Genomic DNA, 20,648 nt, shown 5'->3' on the forward strand with positions numbered 1-20,648 from the left:
TTAAAAAACCAGCTTTAATCAACTTCATAAAAATTGTTCTTATAATTGAACTTGAATAGGCCCACTTGCCCAGCAGGTTGCAGGTGCCAGTTTCACATTTCCAGGCTCAGAGGCAGGGGCCTCTCCTCCAGGCCAAAGGTGCCTGACAGTACAGATGCTTGATGGGGCAGGAGGTAGGTGCACAGATGGACTGCATCGTCTGTTTCGAGGGTGTCTGCAGCCCCAGCTTAAGGTATACCTTAAACACTGTCGAGCAGGTGCTCCAAGAAAATAAGCTGAGAGGGAAAAGGACCATCATACTTAAGAGCCCTGCACACTCCTCTCAACCACTGCCACCTCGGAGCAGGACTGGCAGAGGCAACTCTAGACTTGAGTTTGCCCTGAAGGGCTACCTCATTCAAATCACATGGATAGACACAGCCTCTGATTCAGCAGGACAGGGAAGAAGCAGGCATGACCTGGCCACAGCTTTAAGTGATCCACCAGCCCCTGGTGGGTTTAAGGAGGCCCTAAGGGAAGGGCCACCTTCCATACACAACTGCTGAGCACAAGCCCTTGCCCACAGCTTCCTCCTTCCTCAGAGGGTGGTGTGCAGAGTCCCAGGCAGGAGGCCTTGATGCCTAGACAAACATGATGCCAACTTGAGAGACTGAACTGGAGCACATGTCCCCCTTTAAAAAAAAAAAAGATTACAGCAAAATGATAGGGAAACTGACAGACGTAGCCCCTCAGAATAAAACCCAGTGTGCCTGCCTGCCAGCTCCAGCCAGAGCTGCACCAACATTGGCATTAAACAGTTAAATGCACACTCCCAAGGATGGCCCAGAGCGGTGCCCAACAATGGACACCTCGGGCTGCTCTGAGCTGGCTCCAGCTGCTGTCACTGTCCACTGAGAAAGGCCAAGTGCCCCTTGGTGCATCTGTTGGCGTAGTGTCCTTTTTCACCACACTGGGAACAGCAGGAAGGGAAGGAAGAAACAAAACAAAACAAAACACCGTTTCAAATGTGATTTTCAACCAAGGCAGCACCCACCAAATACCAGGCTAGGGACAGGGACTCTGAAATTCTCAGTAGTACAGATTTTCATTCAAACCTGAGGGACAGGGAACTCCAGGAGGTTCAGTGGCACAGAGACTGCAGCCAGCAAGTCGGCAGTGGAAGCGGGCACGCGGCCCATGGCAGACTCGTGGTGGGGGGCACGGTGAAGAGAAGCCCGGGGCACCAGAGCTCCCCTACCTGTCCAGGGACCAAGCCCCTCTGTACGGCTGGCCAGTCACTTACCTCTGAGGCACAGTTCTGGGACTCCCCAGAGACAGGGGAGGCTCCTCCCCCAACTCAGGGATTCACTGCGTGGACAGAGGGTGGGCTGCACCCAAAGAGCTTTCCCTCCTGGCTCGTGCATACTGGGCTAAGCTACCCCTGGGCCAGGTTTTGGTCACAGGATCAGAAAGACGGGACAATGATTAGACTTGGGGGAACAGATCCAGTAGAATCACCTCAAAAATCTAGCACCAACCCTGACCTGTCCTGCCTGATTATTCAGACCCTTCCGTAGCTTCTCTTCATTTGTTCTTGTTACTCCTCAAAAAGCAGAATGGAATTACAAGGAGAAAGGGCAGCCTCGAGCATTGAACAAGGGGTTGGGAGACAGGTGGGGGTACCCACCCTGCACCCTCCCAGCCCTCGTTTCCTCAGCATGGAACTCAGGGCTTTTGCCTGTTCTGTTCCCCTGACCCCACAGCCCCCATGTTTTCAAGCCTGTGACCTGTAGGTGTAACCTGTGTGGAAGAGTGGGCTGTGTAGCTGCCAGCTGGTCCTCTGGCAGATGGCCTGTCCACTGGCCTCTGAAGCGTATGCTGGGGAATCCAGGATTCCCCTGAGGCGGCTTTAATATCAGCTGTGCCCGTAGTAGGAAGAGGTTGTTAGGTTCACCCGCCACCCCCAGCCCTATCTTTCTAAGGTTCCAGGGCTCAGGAGAGCTTGCTTCAGAGGCCCTGCTGACGAGTCCTGGATGGGACAAGACGACAGCTCAGCTGACTCAGGACACCTGAGTCTCCTCACTGTACTTGAGAACTGCCTGGTCAGAAGCTGTCTGACCCCCCACTCCCCTCACCTTCTTCCCCAGCCCCTTTCCACACTCTCCTCACCTGTTAGCGCTGAGGCTCAGGTTCAGAAATCTCTGCGAGGCCTTCCCTACACGCATGGGCACTTTTAACCTTGGTGTCTGGGCACCTGCCTTCCCTTCCCTCACAACACAGACCCCCTCCTGAGAAGGAGTGGCAGCAGTGGATTTTCTCTGCAGAGCCGACACAGAGCAGGTGCTCAGTGAGTGTCTGCTGGCAGTGGCAGTGGCCAGTGGCTCAGCCCTTCCTGGAGGCAAGTTCTAGGAGCAACAGAAGCATGTGCTTTTTGACGTGGCCCTTCTACCTGTAGGCATGGGTGCTCCAGACACCAGATGAAGGCTCACAAGTGTCTGTTAGATTCAGCACTATTTTCAGCAGCAAAAACTACAACTTGTTTACCAACAGAGAGCTGGTAAAATTATGTAGCCACTGAAATACGTTAGAGTTACTTATACCGACACAGATGCAGAATATAAGGAAAAAGGGATTATAGAACTAGGGCCCTATTTATACTAAAGTATATGTTGTCCTTGTGCTTATATGAATAAACGTTTAGAAGAGCACTTCTTCCAGTGGAGTTCCCTGGAGGAGTTGTGGAGTGCAAAGGGGTACTGCAAACAAAACGTGAGAACAGCTGAGGAAAGTGGCTCTTTTAGGAGAGGGGGGAATAAAGGACAACACTCACTTTGTACCCTAAACACCTGTTGCATCTGAAAGTTTTTACAAAAAGCATGTACCAATTCTGTATTTCATCTAATAATCTCCAAATCTGAAATCTCCGTGAGTCCAGTTCTGTTGGTTGTTTCTGCTGACTCACTGGGTGGTACTTGTTCCTTCTACAATTTTTATGATGAGCTCATTCTGAAGAACCCTAGTTGTGGGAATTCTGTGTGGCTTGGGTTGAGAATAAATTTCCCAAAGCGAGGTGCCAGGGGCTTTTACCCATGCAGGCTGTTTTAGGTTAGGAAACTCAGTCTGTGGCTCTTCAGCCCACACCAAAGGTGTGAACACAGGCCCAAACTCAAGGAAGGGCCCGCCAGTGACGACAAACTCTGAAGGGACTTTTCTGCCCACTTTCCATCCTGAGCCAAGAGGGAGACAGACAGGTTTTCTTGTCTTTGGAAAAGTTCACCCTTTCCCTGAATGTCCCGTGTTGTGTGTGCAGGTGGAGGTTCCAATCCGATTCCTCCCCTGCAGACCTACAGCTCTGCCCCTCTCCCTTGGGTGGGCCCATGCGGGGTATGAGGACACCCAGAGGCTTCAGGCCTCACTCTGCTCCTTGGATTTGTGCCCCCACTTTGTTCCCCGCCTCTGGAAGGTTCCCATCCCATTCTTGCAAGCATGATCCTTTCACTCAACAGTGTGTGTTTAATTGTTCACCTGGCCTTAGTGTGTCGGGAAGGAAGTAGCATGGTCTCTAGTTCACCGGAGTGGCCCAGTTTTATTCTTCCAATCACCAAAAACAAAGATGTCTTCATTCTTCAAAATGAGCTAACTCTCTGGGGAATGAGGGAATGGCCACTGGCGTGAAGACCCCCCACCGCCCCCTGGCCCCGGGACTCACCTTGTAACAGGTGACCTGCTCCAGCGGCCGGGGTCCCCGGTTGCCTGCACTGCTGTTTTGACTCTGCATGACCCCGATGACCTGTGGGGCTCTCTGCTGGTTGGGAGAAGAGTTCTGACTCGTTAACTGGATCAAGGAGGACGACCTTTGTAATGGCGGATTGTTACTTTGCTGGAAAGAGTTACACAACACGGTTTTACTGCGGAAAACACGTGCACGCAGACTGCCAATGGGGACAGGAAAAAAGAGGGCGGGACTTCTCCCGCGTGACCGTGACCGGCAGGAAGAAGGGCTTCCGCGGTGGCCCCCGGTGGCCCCGCTCGGGAGAGCAGGCGGGAAAGAAACGTCTGGTGATGATGGCAGGAGCCGCTGCCCGAAAAACACCATGCAGACACACAAAAACGAAAAATAAAAGTAGAAAACAAAACACCAAAGAGACAGGTGGTCTCTGGGGCGGCAGGGCGCGGGCATGAGCAGGCCTTACTTTTGTTTGTGAGGTTCTAGCTTCAGGTCAGGATGAACGCTTGGTTCAGCCAGGTGTTTAGAGCCTACACGGCGGGCAACAGTCACAGAAAACAGTCGGAGGCTGACACACTGACCTGCGGTCTAGGGGCTGAGAGGGCCCTCCACTAGGGAGCTGCGTGAGCCAGGGGGACGGGGGCGCCTGGGGTGGGGCCTCGACGGCAAGGCCACCGCCCGCCGAAGTGGGTCCCTGGCTCCGGCCCAGTCAGTGCGGGAGCCCTGAGCTGGAAGCCGGGAACGCCCGGCTCTGCTGACGGGAGGTCTCTTTGGTTTATCCCACACCCTCCAGAGGGTGGTGGTCGGTGCTGTGAGGGTGGCCACATCCCCTCCCGGCTGCTCAGCCTCCGGCACAGATGGAGGGCCCGGCAGAGCTCCAGCAAAGGGCTTGGAGTCCAAGCAGGTAAGAGGTGAGGCTTCGCGATCGGTGGGCAGTTTCCTCAGCCTGCTGAGACCCTGCCTGGGGCACCTGGCCAGCTGTCCCCTAGGCCCCCACCCCCATCTCATAACCAAACCCAAGGTGCCCTTGGTTTCGGGGCCACTGTTTATGGCACTTCCCTCTCCTCATGCTTGAGGGGAGCAGCCCACTGCGGGGGTGTGGGACCCCCTCGACTAGGGGACTAGAGCCAACAGGTCCCTCAGCCCTCTGTTCCCAGCATCCTCCCTGCAGTCGGGCCCCGGCCGGAGAGCCAGTCAGCCTCACTTCTGCTCCCGCCCCGCTGGGGCCCCTCAGGCGAGCCCCGCTTGTAGAGGGGAGGGTCTAAACCGGAAGCAAGAGCGGCAGACGTGTGGTGCCCATGCCGCCCTGCACTCGCCAGGCAAGAAGGGAAGAGAAGCCCAGTGGGCGTCTGGCTCCAGCAGACAGCCCTGCACCCCAGAGAAGATGCAAACTGCTCTGCTCCCTGGAGCTTCTGCTGGAACCAGGGTAGCTCCCCTCCTGTCCCACCTCATCCCTGACCCTCCTCTCACATGGTCTCCGGCCGGGTCTCCGGCAGGCTCCGCACGGAGGCGGACACTGAGTGTTCTGCGGCCAGGGCACAGCCAGGCCCGGCAGCACCGTGGGCCCGGGGCACGGTACCTTTGCAGGAGGCTGTGTCTGCTGTGGTAGTGGGGGCTGCTCGGTAGTTCCCATCGGCAGTTCAAATCGAGGGCTGGTCACCCAGCGGCAGGAGGGGACGGGAACAAGAGAAGAGGAGGTGAGAGAGGCGCTAGGTCGACGGGGTTCTCAAGTTCTGGCCCCTGGAAAATCACAGCCAGCCTCTAGCCAAGCCCAGAGCCACACGAGCCACCTGGATGTAGGGTGGGTGCTGGTGCTCAGGATGGTGGGGAAGACAGATCTGAGGTGCCTGGACTCAGACCCAGCTCTGCCCACACCCAGCTGTGCTCCTGGGTGAGGGCTGCTCGGAGAAAGAGGGACACGGCTGGCACTGTCAGGGCCTCTCCAGAGGCGCTCTGTACACAGAAGGCCCTCCCAGCGTACACCTTTCCCTGCAGGGGCAACTCAAGTGTTAGACCTCTGACAACAGGGGTCTGGGGGCACGCCCATCACCCCGCCCCACACGGAGGAATCCCCGGGCCACGCGTAGGCTCCTGGGCTCTCGTCTAGGGAGTGGGGCCAAGTCGGCAGCACCAGCCACTTGCCCACCACGTGGCAGCGACCAGGACACCCTGCTTTTGTGAAGGTGTCAGCAGAGTGGACGGAGGCAGCGCTGGAGGTGGGGGTGGGGGGGAGGCTACTCTACAGTCCTGGTGCCACCCCAGAACCACCAAAAGTGACAGATGTGCACCGAGGCGCAGGAGAGGAGCGCTGAGCCCTCCTGCACAAGGAAGACTGGCCTCTAGAGGTCACAGATCTGCCACTGACCAGGTACTACCACTGCCCCCACCTGCCCCTGGCCAGCGGCTGAGCTCTGAGCCTCAGCATTCCCATGCGTGAAACGGGGACATTCTTTCACATGTAAGAGTTCTATGAGCCTCCACACAGGAGGCCCTGAAACTGAAGTTCCTTTCCTTTAGGGCACAGGTTCTTAACCTGAGACCATATGTGCGTGAGATTTTTTTGGAGCACAGAGCCCACAGCTTTCATCTGAGTCCTAGATGGCCTGTGACCTGGTTTAGGCAGAGCCACCTCTGGGCTCAGGAAGCAGTGGTGGTCCCTCCCCACCTCCCACCCCTGCCCCAGACCACCCTGTGCTGACACTGCCCAGTGACCAAGGCCCCGATGGACCCAGGAGAGATACAGGGGCAGCAGGGCCTGGGCAGGGGCTGGCTACTCACTGCATGAATTTACACGAGGGCCCCTCCGGGCAGAATCCCACGAGGTAATTCACACAGATGACCCTCCGCGTGTGCCGGTGCCTGCACAGGGGGCCTGTGGAGCCAAGCGTCAGGGTCACTCAGATCGTCCCCTCTTCGGGGGATGCCCTCGTGCCCCTCTGCCAGTCACAGCCCTGCCCACACCGCTGCCTGGGGAGCTGAGAGCAAGAACAGGGCTTCAAATGCTAGCTCTGCCTCTTACTCAGCAGGGCCAGCGGGCAGGGCACACAACCTCTCAAACACTAGCTTCCTCATCAGAAACACAGGTGAGAATGCCGTCCACTGGGAGCCTGGGGAGGCTCAAGTGATCTGAGGGTGTGAAAAAGCCTCACTAGCCCTTAAATGCCTAACATTATGTTTTGCAAGAACAGGCAGGACAGGCAGAGGGTCACGTGGGCAGAGGGAAGACTGGCCTCTGGCCAGGCGGCCCAGCCACCCCGACACCTACCATGCTTGCAGAAGCCACGGTCGTACCAAGGACAGTCCTTGATCTTGGACTCGGGGTCGATGTGCAGGAAGGGACACTCCTTGTTGCTGCACTCCCCTGCAGGAAAGCCCAGACATGTGTCCACCTGGGAGAGCTGGGCCCAGACCCACCCCCGCGTCTCCCGAGGCCATGGTTGCAGCGCAGCAAAGAGGGCCAGGTGGATCTGGGGTCCAGTCCTGGCCCAACGAGCCCTGAGACCCATGGCAGGGTGTCTCAGAGCCTCAGTATCCTGACTTGTACGTGGGCTGCGATGGTCCTTCCCTCACAGATGTCCATGCTGCCTTGAGGGTCAGTGACACCAACAGAGGCATGCACAGGGTGCACACTCATCACACAACTCACAGCTCCACCCCTTACCCAAAGGAGGGGCCCAGGTGTGCAAACGCACCAGTCGAGCTAGCAGGAAACTACCATTCTGCTCTGATGAGCTCTTCATATTGGGACAGGGGAAAGGTCTGAGGACTCTACCTTTTAGGACAAAAGTAGGGAAGACTTGGGAACTCACAGCTGGGTTGCTGTGGTAGAACATGATAAAGCTTTTACTACAGCTACTTTCAGGAGCAATCGGCCCAACCAGCCACCAGCATCTTTCACCCAAGTACAGACCCTGTCCACCTGGGCGGCTGCACCACCTCCAGTCCATTTACACATGAAAGGTCAGTCTGATCACTGCTGTTCAGAGCACACTCCTTCCCAGACCCACAGGTCCCTATGGGGTCTAGCCCGACCCCCTCCCCAGCCACACTGGCCTCCCGGCGGCTCTAAGCCTTCAGATGCCAGCCCAGGTCTCCCCTCCTCAGTGAGGCCATCCCTGACCACACTGCCTCAAGGAGATCTCCTCAAGTGACCCCACTGCTGTCTGTCTCCTTCAGAGCACTTATTGTGAATTCTCTTCTTTGTCTCACTGGTGAATCAGCTGCCTCTTCCCCTGGGTCACTGGAGCAAAAGCACCACAGGGCAAGGATGGCGTCTGTCCTCTTTACCACTGTCCCTCCAGTGCCTGTGGCACAGGTGACAGGAGCTGCAGACAGTGCGTCTGCACCAGGGCAGGCTCTGCAGGGGATCGTCACAGAGGCCTGGGGTGCGAGCAGGGCCCAGGGCCATCAGCAGGGTAAGTGGGAACCCAAGCCAGCTTGCAGAGGTGCCCCCAGGAGTCCACCCAGGAGGGCTGGCTCTTGCCTCTGGGGCCAGATGGGAGACGGCTCTCATGCAGAAGCTGCTGCCTCTTTCGCTACTGGTTCCCATGCTGCTGTGGGTGGGAGGGGAAGGTGAGGAGGTGGGGAGCTGGGAAGCCAGGTCCTGTTGCCTGTCTGTGCTTTGACTTCTCAGCTTATGTTGCCTCTACGAAAAAAGCCACAACTATCATTAATAAGCCAGCAGGCCAAACCTGTTGGGCTGCTGAAATAATTAACGTCTCCTCTGACAACAGTGCTTTGAAAGCATTCCTTGGCCCATCACAAAGAACACAGCAGGCTTCCAGCCTCCTGTAGCCTCCTGCCCGGGGCCTCAGTCCTGGGGCCAGAGCCCACGCTCATTCTGACCAACAGGGCCTCTTCCTGGGCAACCTTGCCCAGGCCCAGGGCTGAGGCGGGGGGTCTAGTTCCATCAGGGAGCACGTCAGCTCCACCGGGCCCCGTGCCAGCCCCAGGGCCCTGGCTTCTCCAACACAGTTCACTCAGGTCAGCTGAGGCCATGTCTCCACTGGACTGAGACAAAGGCAATCTCAGTTTCAAGGTGAGGAGGACGGTTCTTTGCCACCAGAAGACAGCACTCCAGACTGGCTATTCCTAAGGGGTATTTAGGACAGACAAGCTACTATCCAGGAGCACACTTCCAGAGAGAAGGCACCGACTTGGGCCTGGGGGGCAACCAGTCGCCACTCTGGAAGAAGCAGCTAATTTAAGGGAGAAGGTCCACTGGGGCAGAAACACGGCCTTCAGCCAGCTGCACTGTTCCCATGCCCACCATGAGATCCTCAACTTCCCAAAGTACCTGCCAGTGCTCAAAATACAGAAGCACTACAAAGACACAGGGGTTGTTAGAGAATAACCCTAAGCTCCCGTAACTAAAGGGCCAGCTGACGTTGGCAGGCACCACCGGCGCCTGAGCAGCCGCTCAGCCCCCTTGGTGCTCCGTGGACCTCCCGGGGCTCCCCAGCAGGGGGTGGAGGTGGGGGGCTGCCACATGCCTCACCGAACTTCGAGTAGAAGTAGCACTCGGGCATCTTGGTCATGTCGTACTCGTGCAGGAACTCGCACTGGTCCCCCTTCTTGCACAGCCCCCGCAGCCAGTGTTTGCACACAACCGTCTTCTCGCCGCTGATGTGGCGGAACGGGCACATGCCCCCTGCCGGAGAAGACGGACGGGGTGTAAGGAGACAGGCACCCCCCGAAAGTAGCGTGTCCTGGAAGGTGGTGGCTGCCCCAGCAGAAGGCAGTGTGATTTTCGGCAGCACGTGACTGCACGTTTCAAGTTTTAATAGTTATGGATTTTATTTTAATGTGTCTTGGAAAAATCTAAAATGTCAAATCATGATTTCACAGGTATTTCTATACGATGTAAACTTAACAAGCCTAAGAGAGGTGGGGGGAAGGCGGGAGTGTTTTTCTTAATTTAAGGAAGAGTTCTGGTGATACAGAGACGTAGCACAATTTGTAGGGGTAGTAAAATAAAGACTGGGGTTTGGGAAACACAGCTCTAAGAGACGGAAGGTATAGAGGACCACCAGCAGAAGCCGGGTGGGCTCTCTCTAGTTAAAACTGCCCACTTCGCCTCCAACAATTAAGAAAGAAATCGACTTCAGAATTGAAGAAATGCATTGTATACAAACTAGGGGAGGTTTGCCTTCTGTAGAACAACCTGAGCAGTCAATCACCCAAAGAGGACAGAGCCATACCCTAGGAAAGTCACATTGCTAACTGGTGACCTGGAGGGACTACTGGAAGGCCTGACCAGAATGAGGTTGTGACTGGGAAAGAAATAGACCAGCCCCACAGAACAGAACCTTCCAAAATGATGGGAATGTTCTCTATTTATGCCGTCCAACATGGCAGCCACCAGCCACACGTGGCTACTAAGTAACTGAAATATGACCAGCATGACTGAGGAACTGCATTTTTAATTTTATTTAATTAAATTTGAACAGCCTTATGTAGCTAGTGGCTACTATATCAGTTAACACAGAGACAGCTGTGCCCTGTGTTAAGGACAGAAGGTGGTGGGTCAGAAAGCCAGACGACAAGGAAATGAGACCAGGAGCCCAGCAGGGGAATGATGTTCCCACCTGACAGCCTGAGGTCAACCTGGCTGATCCACCTGGCAGGGTAAATAAGTGATAGAGCAGCTTGCCCAAATCATCCATTAAAACCACCCCCTTGGGACTTCCTAGGTGACGTGGTGGTTAAGAACCCGCCTGCCAATGCAGAGGACACGGGCTCAACCTCTACTCTGGGGAGATTCCACATGCCTCGGAGCAACTAAGCCCAAGTGCCACAACTATTGAGCCCATGTGCTGCAACTATTGAAGCCCACGCACCTAGAGCCCACGCTTCACAAGAGAAGCCACTACAATGAGGAGCCTGCGCACCACAATGAACAGTAGCCCCTGCTCGCAGCAACTAGAGAAAACCCGTGTGCAGCAATGAAGACCCAACGCAGCCAATTAATAAATAAAATAAATTAGAAAAAAAAACAAGGTTGAAGGAAAAATACTAAAATATCAGCAATAAATAAATAAAACCATCCCCTTGCTGTAATTCTGTGTACCCTATTTAAGCTTCTGATTAAAATCCAGTTTCCAAATAAATTTGGCCCAGGAAAAAAAATGCCCAGACCTATACATGGCATGTAAGGTCCCACCGAGCAGTATGTCTTATGAATCAGTGGAGAGTCTGGCTGTGTTGGGACCTGATTAGTATGAACAAGAACCCCATGAGACACACTATCACGGAGTTTTTGATGAGAGGACATAGAGGACATGTCTTAACATAGACTGCAGAATCAGAAAGTCCTAGGCTCAGCCACTCACTAACTCTAAGACTTTGAGAAGGTTCCTGAACACCTCAGTGCTAGGGGCCTCTGTCCATGTCACAGGTCGGCTCGTGGCTGTGGAAAACATGAGGTGAGAAGGTAGACTCAGAGCCGGGTTCAGGCCTGTGTTCAAGGTTTTGGGCCGAACACCCCACCCCGTTCCTAGCCTATCTGAACCACAGTTTCATCTAGGGACACCGTGAGTCTGCAGAAAGCAGGGCGAGCCAGGGGCCCAAGAGCCTGTGAGTCTGCTGGGAACAGGGTGGTGGAGGGCACCTCAGGGGGAATGTCAGGAGTCAGGGGTCTCTTACCTTTGCCACAGGCAGCTTTCAAAAAGAATTCACAGACAGCAGCCCCCGACTCTGTAGAGAGAAGGAGAGGTGTCAAACAAAGCAAGGTGTGACTGCTGTTGGTGACATCTGAAGACGGGGGAGGAAGCCCTTCTGGCCCTTAACCCACACAGGGGTCAAGGTACAGGAAACAGAATGGCAAGATAATGCGAAGCCCAACCAAGCAAAGAAAAGCTCCTTAGTTCAGTCATTCCCTGCAAAATGAGACATCCACGCTGAGACGAGTCATTATTAAGGGCTTTCTGAGAACTCCTGTAAGGAAGATGCTTTCAAGTTCAGAACGGGTGGGGGAAGGAAGGATGGAGCACAAGGTCACAGGAATTAATTACTCCCCACTCAGACCGTCCAAAGGGCTAATTCAGGAGCTCTTTAACCTGAGGCAGAGGGAGGGAATAACCTCACAGGAAGCACAAGCAAGCAGATGGGGACCCTGAGGAGGACCCAGCTCCAGAGAAGAGGTGGGTGCCTCGGAGATGCTATTCCAGAGGGAAAAGCATAACTGAAAACACAGGAGCAGGACTGCTCTTAATATGCAACACCAACACACAGTAATTAAAGGGGCACAGTCTTCCACTTACACAGATGCAGCTGGTTCAGGTGAGGGGAGCAAGAGAGAAAACACCCAAGCACAGTAGAAGTCCATGGCGTCCGGGGCTGTTCTGAGGAGCCCAGGAATTCGCCCGCCATGGCCACCAGAATAAACCATCTGTGGCGCCCCCAAATGGTTTTTTCTATCAGCAGGCATTTTAGAATCACGGGAAACCCACCAACACATCTCTGAAGCCCACTTACGTGCCTCTCCTTGCTAACTTACAAGAGATTCGTTCGCTTCTTGGAAGCTGGCAGATTTCGCTAGGACAGATTTAAGGCTACAGTGATGCGAGTCACAGGGGTGTCACTTATTTGCATTTCAAAAAGTCTGAGAAGTCTTACGTTAAAAAAAGGTTTCATTTAAGAGTATTTCTGGGCCTTCCTTCTTTTCAGAGGCTAAAGTTGTTTCATTCCTTAAAGCCAGAAGTCCACAGAACTGGGGATCTGGTTTTCGGCAGACAGGAGTAGGAGTATGCCTTCAGGGCAGAACTGATACTTCTTCCCCACACCAAGACCAGACTGAAGTGCAGGGAGGAGGGGGGAAGGGCTGTGGCCTCCCTGGCCTCTAACTCACTGACTGTGATCTCGGGCAGACAGTGAATGTTGAGGGCGCTCACGAAGTCCGAGGCAGTACCTGTGGCCAGGTATGTCCTGGACCCTCCCTAAGACAGGTTTGTGGGCCCCTCACCCCTGCACCTGCCCTAACAGGCTCAAGTATCTGCATTTCCAGCCTGGAGGGGGGAAGGAGAGAAAGCTGCCCAGCACACAGGGTTCCACGGCATCAGGCTTAGTGCCATCAACACAGGAAAAGGCCATGTGTGTGAGGGTAGATGAACACGCACAAACACAATGTGACCATGTGTATCGATGAGTAGGTTTAAGACTGTGTATCTGAATGTGAGCAGCGGCTTATAAGCCGTGTGCAGTGGAGACTGTGCTCGTGTGTGTGTATAAAGTAACGCTGTTTGAATTATGTCTCTTGGGTGTAAGCATTCTCTCACACAGAAGTGTCAGTGTGAGAGGACACCTCAGAGGTCACCTGTGCACGAGAAGTGTGGCCACTTAAGGGGAATGAGGCTGTAGGGAGACTCGACCAGCCCAGGGACAGGTGGGAGAACGTGGGGCTGTGGCCCATGTCCTCTGGCAGTTATGGGAGACGGCACGGGGAATAGCAGACAGAAGGGTCAAGAACCCTGGTGAGTTCATCTGGCTCCACCTGGTGCTGAGTGGTCTTCAGCAAGTCCCTTTTCCTATCCAGGCCTCAGCTGCCCCATCTGAGACCTCTAAGAGCCCTCTGAGATTTAATGTTATAGCATTAGGTTTCAAGTACATCTGGAAAGGAGAGAAGACAAGGAAACTGCTGGTTTCTTTTAAAGTGCTAGACATCCCAGGGAATTCCCTGGATGTCCAGTGGTTAGGACTCAGCGCTTTCACTGCCATGGCCCAGGTTCAATCCCTGGTCCCGGAATGAATGAATGAATGAATAAATAAAATGCTACACTTCCCACCTGAGTTAGGGGGGCGGAGGGAAGCCAGGAGTCACCATATGAAGGGGGAAAGTGAAGGGAACTCAGGCAGCTGCCTAGGTGTGATGAACGACCCAGAGGTGGGGTCGAGAGAGAGTGTGGGATGGGCTCCGAGGAGTGTGAGTCCTAGCAGAAAAACGGAGGTTGAGAGTCTCCTTGGGGGTCTCCTACAGAGAGGGGGAAGTGGATCCTTCCCATAGCAAGACTCCTCCAACGGCCCAGTTTTGATGAAAGCAAGAAGAGGGCACTCAAAGAGGAGGGCAGCTGGAGGTGCGGAAACGGGATACCTCAGTACTACTTTCCTCCACTTGGAGAGCGTGTGCCTGTGGTAGGATTTCCAACCCAGCACACCCGCCTTCATTCAAGAATTATTCGAACTGGCAGACGCGGCCCTGCCCTTCTGAAGATCTGCCTTAAAACAGCTCCCAGGGAGCGAAGATCGAGGCAGGGGGACTCCCTAGTCCAAACGAGGGAAAAGGGGAGCAGGATGGGGGAAAGGAGTCCCGGGACCGAGGGGGAGGAGTCCCGAGCCGAGAGGGAGGGCGTCCCGGAACCGAGTCGGTCGCGCCCCTCGCCCGCCTGCCCCGACCCCGCGCTCACTGTCCATGCCGGGGAAGGGCAGCGGCTGCGCCCCAAGCTGCTGCTCCACCGCGATCTCCAAGTCGAACTTGATGTGGTCCACGCTGGCGATGATTTCCTGCATGGTGGCGGCGGCGGCCACACCGGCCCGACTCCCACTCAGGTCCCCTGCCGCCCTCACACCTCTACCCGCCGCCGGCCCGGCCGCACCCGATCCTCCGCCGCCGCGCCTCGCCGCCGCCGCCGCCGCCCGAGGGATGCCGGGAGCGCCAGGAGCCCGCGACAGCCCTTTCGCCTGCCCAGGCCCTGCCAATTAAGCGCAGAGTACGGGCCGCTCAGCTAGGCCCGGCTAGCAGCTCGCCGAACGCCCACCTCTCGCAACCGCAGGCGACCTGAAACCACTCGCGCCGGGAGTTCGGGACGCGGACTGCGCCTGCGCGAGGTCGACCGAGGCACGCCTGGGAGAAACCGTCCGAGACGCGGACGAGGGGACGCGGACCCGGCTCGCGGCGCGGGGGTGACGGCACCGAGGGTGACGCGGGGGTCGGGCCTGGGGGTGACGCGAGGCGGGGCGGGGGTGGCGCGGGCACGGGGGCCGAGGTCGGACCGCGTTCACTGGGCCGGGCTCCTGGAGTGAGTTCCTGTTCGACCCTCCCGGGAACCCGGGCCCCGGGCGAAGACGCGCCGGAGCGGCGGCGAGGGTCGCGGGGAGTGTCGGAGCCGGGGGCGTCCGCTAGGGAGACCGAGGCTCCAAAGGCCGGTATGGAGGGGGCGCGGGTCGGCCTGAGGGTCCCGGGGAGCGTCCGGGAGGCGGCAGCGTGTCTCTCATTCTGGGGTTAGCAACCCGGGCGGGTTGACGAGCTTGGAGGAAGGAATTACACCTGTGTGGTCTCAGTGTGAAATTCGTTCGCTGTGCCCAAAACGAAGTCGCGATTGCAAACGGGGATGAGTGTAAGTGATGGTTGGAGGTAGGGTGTCTGCAGCTACTGCGGCCTCTTTTACAGTTGCCGCTGCTTGGACATGACGATAGGGCCTGTTATTTAATGCTTGAAAAAGAAGCATCTGTACTAATAGAGCATAAGTTTGTTTTAAAGACGTCTTGGTACCTATATCACTGTGAGTAATTAAAGTTTTCTGTATTTTGATTCATGTGTGTAAACTATTTAATGTGGCTACTTGAAAATTTAAAGCTACAGACGGGGCTTGCATTTCGTTTCTCTTGGAGCCTCACCAGGTGCAGGATGGTAAAGTCACTGGTGTCATTAGGGTGCTGGTCAAGAGAGGCCGTCTGATGCCATTCATGGACCTGGGTTCAAAGCCAGCCCGTTACAGAGCTAGCCCATCTCGCCCACCACACTGCTGCAGAGCCCCCGGCAAGTCACTCCCCTCCCTGGGCCACGGTTATTAATTTGTCCAACCTACCGTAACCTCTGAGGTCTTTCCAACAGTGACCTTCTAATATAACCGGACCTTAAAATGTGTTCATGCCCGTTATTCTGATTTTTTTCCCCCCAGGGAGCTTTCTTCTCTTTTCTTGGAATGAGTTTAAGTATTCATCTCTTTGGGGGAAAACTTTTTGTCAACTAACAGGGTCCCTAAATTTGGCCAAAAGCTCTCAGAGTAGATGAAAACTTCCCCAGCTTGTTTCTTAAATAACTAAAGCCGTTCATATCCTCGCATCAAAGTGAGTGCATGGCTCTGTTCAACGGGGGTATTCTGATATTTTTTATTAAAGAGTTGCAAGTGTGTAGACCAGGATCTCTAGCCTAACTGTGCAGTAGAAGCATAGTGTGAGCACATATGTAACTTTAAATTTTTAAGTAGCCACATTAAATAAAGTTTAAAGATTGTGAAATTAGTATCAAATTTTCTTTAGCCCAGCATATCCAAAATATTATTTCAGTACATTAAAAAAAATGTGTATTTTACCTTCTTTTTTTGTACAAAGTCTTTGAAATCTGGTGTATAATTTACCTTTAAAGCACATCTCCATTTAGTCTAGCCACATTTAAGTGTTAAGAGTCATATTGGGCAGAAAAGCTGTAGGCCATTTGTCCATGAATTTTGCAGGAAGAAAATGTTTAAGTTAACTTCCCTGAGCAGAGGCCCAGAATGACAGTATTTTTTTTCCTAGTAAACGATAATGGCTACAATTTTGTGAACACCTACTAAACCCCAGGCATTATGCTAAAAACATCTCATTTGATCCTTATGGCCTTTGTGGTAAGGTGAGTGGGGTTCTCCTCGTCTTGCAGCTGAAAGAATTGAGGTCCAAGAAGGTCAAGTAATGGGCCCAGTCCCACAGCTCTGGCCAGGGCTCAAAGTCAGCTCTGACTTGAGCACGCAGTCGCTTAGGTCATGGCTTGATGATGCAGATCAGTAGCCTGTGTGTACCGAGTGCTCACTGTGCTGCACCTGCACGCAGATACCTAGATGCGATTGTTGCTACTGTGCTGTATGGATGATGTTGTAGTTAACCCCAGTTTACAGGCGAGGAGACTGAGGCCAGCGCAGCAGGGACACAAGGATGGTTGTTTGGTGGAGCTGAAATCTGAACCTAGGCTCTCTAACCTCAGGGCTCCTGCCTGTACCCAGTTCTTGGTCTTCTTTTTACCTTTTGTGACTGTGAACTCCAGTTGACTTTCACTGTTTTCACTATTACACCAGGCCCCGGCAGGGAACACTGGAGATGGACCTCGTGAGGCTCGCCCGGCTCTTCTCCGGCCCCCGCCCCGTGGGACTGTCCGTCTTGCACCACCTTGACCCTCTCAGAGCCAGGTGTTCCGGAGGCAGGAAGGGGCCTGTGTGGCTCAGGGCCACAGAGCGGATTCAGCCAGCACCAGCAGCCTTCAGCAGCTCCCTCTCTCAGCTGCCTCTTAGCCCGCGGAGCCAGAAGAACACAGGCTGCATCAGCTCTGACCCAGGCCAGCCCAGCCCCACGGCCACCCAGGAGGAAGGGGAGGAGGAGAGCTTTGGGACTCTTTCTGACAAATACTCCTCCCGGAGAATGTTCCACAAATCGACGGCCCAGTTGTATAACCTGCGGCTCAAGGAACAGGGTATTGAAGAAGATGAAGAAGGGGAGCTGGAGCCAAAATCATGGCAGGGCCCGAGAAACACCCCTTACTGGTACTTCTTTCAGTGCAAACGCCTGATCAAGGAAGGAAAGGTAGGGAACCTGTGGGTTCTGCTGTTCCCGGCTCCTGCTTTCGCGGTGCCATGGTATTTTGTGAGGGGCACCCCGCCTTCCCCATCATCTCTAAATGGTGGGTTGCTCAGAGCTCCTCTCTCCTCTCTGTCCTCACTCCCTCCCGGGTGCTGCACCAGGCGACCTGCCAGCCTCTTGGCTTTCAGTGCGCCCTCCTCGATGCCGGTCTCATCTGCCTGTTACCAGCCCAGCCATCTCGTGGACTCCCCATCTGTGTATCCAGCTACCTCCTCACCATCTCCCTCATACTTATCCACGGTGGCCTGAAATTTTTGTTACCAACCTTGATTTCCCTATACTTTTTTCATCTCAGTAAATGGTAACCCTGTTATTCCATCTGCCCAGGCCTCATGCCTTCATCCCTAAGTCTTCTCTTTCCGTCGCCAGCTCTAGCTTCAAAATATCACCCGTCCTAACTTCTCACAGCCTACCCCTGAATGCCCAGGCCTAGCCTTTCCTCGCCCCCCTCAGCTATTATGACACCGGTCACGGGCTCCCCAAGGCTCTCTCCACCTCTTGCCCCGATGTGGGCTCGCAGCAGGGAGCCATCTTGTTAAAGCAGAGAGCAGGTGGCCTGATTCCTCTCTGCAGCTCTCCCAGGGTATTCTGTGACACTGGAGGTGTCATTTTCTTAGCTGTTGATAATGACATTCCATTTATGTTTAAAAATCTCAGCAATATGTTGGAGCTTTTGTGAATGAAATGATAGGATGTCTGGAACTTGCTTTCAGAAAAATTCAGTTTGGAGGAGGAGTGCAGGGTATAGACGAAACAAGGTTGGCCAGATGTTAATAGTTATTGTAGTTACCCTGTTCTCTCTACTTTTGTGTGTATTTGAGATTTTACGCAATGGAAAGCTGAGAAGCCAGAGTCCTCACAGTAGCTTATGAAGCCTGCAAGGACTACCACACCCCACCCCCCTTACCTCTCCACCCTCATCTCCCCTGCGTCCCTTACTCTGCTGCAGCCACCTCAGCCTCCTCTCTGCTCTCCCAGCTCCCAAGCATTCTCTGGCCTCCAGGCCTTTGCACTGGCTGTTCCCTCAGATAGCCATGTGGCTCCTTCCCTCACCTCCTTTAGATTTTTGTTCATCTGGGCATTGCCCCAGCCCTCAGGGAGTTCCTCCATGGCAGTGTGGCTGAGGGCTCGCATAGATGGTGGGAGGCTGGTGGGTGTCCTTCCTGGCCGTCACAAAGTCCCCTTGCTGCAGAGCACAGGGACCAAGAGGCTGGTGGCAGAGGCCCAGGGTGGGTGTTTGGCTCCTGGGCAGGTCTGAGCTTGGGCTCAGGGAGGATCCCCCAGCCTCAGTCTCCCTCCCTCTCCTGAGGGTCTCTGAGGCCACCCTGAGCCCCCTCTGTTGTGTCCTCTCCCCCCATCCCCTTCCCCAGCTGGCCGAGGCCCTGGACCTATTTGAGAGGCAGATGCTGAAGGAGGAGCGACTTCAGCCCCTCGAGTGCAACTACACGGTGCTGATTGGTGGCTGCGGGCGGGCCGGCTACCTGAAGAAGGCCTTCCGGCTCTACAACGATGTGAGCATGGGGCCTGGGGGCGGCAGGGGCCAGGCTCCATAGAACATGGGCTTTGAGCCCCACAAGAGCTGGGTGCAGATCCTGGACGTGTCACCTGCTAGTGTGTTGCCCTCTCTAGCCTCAGTTTCACCGTCTGTAAAATGGAGGTGATTTCAAGTCACTACATGACGACACAGAACGTCCTCCGGCGCCTGCTTGGACCATGGCAGGCCGCACCCATTCCCGTCCTTTTCCACTGCCACTCCCAGTTAGTTCGTGTTCCCTTTCTCACTCCCATCCTCACCCTACACATGGGTGCACACATGCACCTTTCTTCCAAAGCTGGTCCTTTGAAAAAAGGCTTTTATTTCTCTTGAAAGATGATTTTACTCTACGTTTGCCCACCTTTGGAGTGTGTCGTATGTCACTCTCAGAGCCAGGAAGCTGCTTCCTTCACGAGTCAGGAAAGAGGTGTGCCTGGGAGGGCCATAGACTCTAGCAGAAGTATTGCTATCTTCTCCTGCATCCGGGAGCTGGGAACATCCTTTATTCCAGCCAGAACTCTTGGGAGCCCTAGTCTGGTCGTTTGGGCCTGACCCATAGTAAATCCTTAGTATTTCATATCTGTGAAATATGTGGACACATACAGAACGTCCACCCACCCTCGAAGTTGGGGTCACCGTCTTCGCTTTTTGGGTGAGGAACCCGAGGCCTGGAGGAATGAAGAGCCGTATCTAAGGTTACCCCTCTCGAGAGTGCTGGACTTGGGAGTTGAGCCCCAAATGGCCTGAGAGCGGGGTTCTATACACTCTGCAGCAGCTGGTCGCCTGCCCTCGGTTAGGTGGCCCGTCTGTGGGAGATAGCGAGCACTCGGCTTTACCAGGAGCTTCTCAGACTCTGTCACCTGGAGGTCTTGATAAGCCCAGGGTCAGCCTGGCCTGGGGCGTGTGACTCAGTGGGGCGGGGGTGTGTGGGGGCTGAGTCTGCTGCCGCCGCTGCTTGAGAAGCTGCTCTGCCCTGTCACAGCCTTTCAAGGTGACTGTGTCACCCCCCTTTTTCCAGTGACGCGCTCACTTGCCCGTGATCCCTCAGTTAGTAAGCACTGGAGCTGGGGTTTGATCACCCCCCCCCCACCCTTTCCCAGACCAGATCCACCCCATGGATCTTAACAGTCAGGGCAGCCTGGTTGGCCAGCGGGCAGGATCATCTGGAAGACCCTGCTGGGAAAGCACCCCAGGCCCAGGGGGGGCTGCCGAGCGCCGTGGGGAGGACAGTGTCTTGTTCGGTGCCTCTGCAGTGCGGAGTCAGTTCTCGGAGCGCCTCAGGTTGAGTCAGGGGTTTGCAGAGCCCGGCTCTACGTGTCACTCGGCTCTGCCTTGGCCCACGTCCTGCTCCCAGGCCTGTTCAACGCGGTAGCAGAGTCCTCCCTGGCTTCCTCTCAGGGTGGCCGTCACCTCTGAGTCCGCCTGATCCCAGAGCCACCTCCGAGTTTCTCCCCATCTCCGCAGATGAAGAAGCGGGACTTGGAGCCCTCGGATGCCACCTACACAGCCCTGTTCAACGTCTGTGCTGAGTCCCCCTGGAAAGACTCTGCGCTGCAGAGCGCGCTGAAGCTACGGCAGCAGCTTCGGGCCAGAAACTTCCAGCTCAACCTGAAAACGTACCACGCCCTGCTGAAGATGGCCGCCGTGGGCGCAGACCTCAGGATGTGCCTGGATGTGTTTAAGGTGGGGACATCCCTGCCGTCCTGTTTCTCACTCGGAGTGAGTCTCGTGTGACAGCTGTGAGGCTGTGCCGTCTGTGTTCTTCGTGGGGGAAGGTTCAGGGGCTGATGAGACAGGCCCCAC

At 55.1% G+C, this 20,648-nt stretch overlaps 2 protein-coding genes across 9 annotated transcripts in view; one reads left to right on the forward strand and one right to left on the reverse strand.

Moving 5' to 3' along the window:
• Positions 1-14,472, reverse strand: CPSF4 (cleavage and polyadenylation specific factor 4). Of its 4 annotated transcripts, none has more exons than XM_057747492.1 (8): positions 14,107-14,465; positions 11,351-11,401; positions 9,204-9,356; positions 6,972-7,067; positions 6,485-6,578; positions 5,286-5,358; positions 3,689-3,859; positions 1-949 (listed from the first exon to the last, which is right to left on the reverse strand). In XM_057747492.1, exons 1-8 carry the CDS (start codon positions 14,207-14,209, stop codon positions 881-883), a joined length of 810 nt encoding a protein of 269 aa, XP_057603475.1. In that variant the 5' UTR covers positions 14,210-14,465; the 3' UTR covers positions 1-880. The 4 variants fall into 4 exon arrangements, with proteins under 4 accessions (XP_057603475.1, XP_057603477.1, XP_057603478.1 ...); XM_057747494.1 differs by having other exon boundaries at positions 3,689-3,784; positions 14,107-14,463; XM_057747495.1 differs by having other exon boundaries at positions 3,689-3,781; positions 14,107-14,459.
• The window catches only part of PTCD1 (pentatricopeptide repeat domain 1), a 13,715-nt gene continuing 7,464 nt past the window's right edge, over positions 14,398-20,648 (forward strand). Inside the window, exons 1-4 of one of the 5 annotated variants that reach the window (XM_057747480.1) lie at positions 14,398-14,602; positions 16,753-17,254; positions 18,682-18,822; positions 20,310-20,528. In XM_057747480.1, the coding sequence (XP_057603463.1) occupies positions 16,775-17,254; positions 18,682-18,822; positions 20,310-20,528 (840 nt within the window). In that variant the 5' untranslated portion in view covers positions 14,398-14,602; positions 16,753-16,774. The other 4 variants (XM_057747482.1, XM_057747481.1, XM_057747483.1 and 1 more) reach the window with 4 other exon arrangements.

The sequence above is a fragment of the Hippopotamus amphibius genome, chromosome 9 (genome assembly GCF_030028045.1).
Source record: "Hippopotamus amphibius kiboko isolate mHipAmp2 chromosome 9, mHipAmp2.hap2, whole genome shotgun sequence".
NCBI classification, from domain to species: domain Eukaryota; kingdom Metazoa; phylum Chordata; class Mammalia; order Artiodactyla; family Hippopotamidae; genus Hippopotamus; species Hippopotamus amphibius.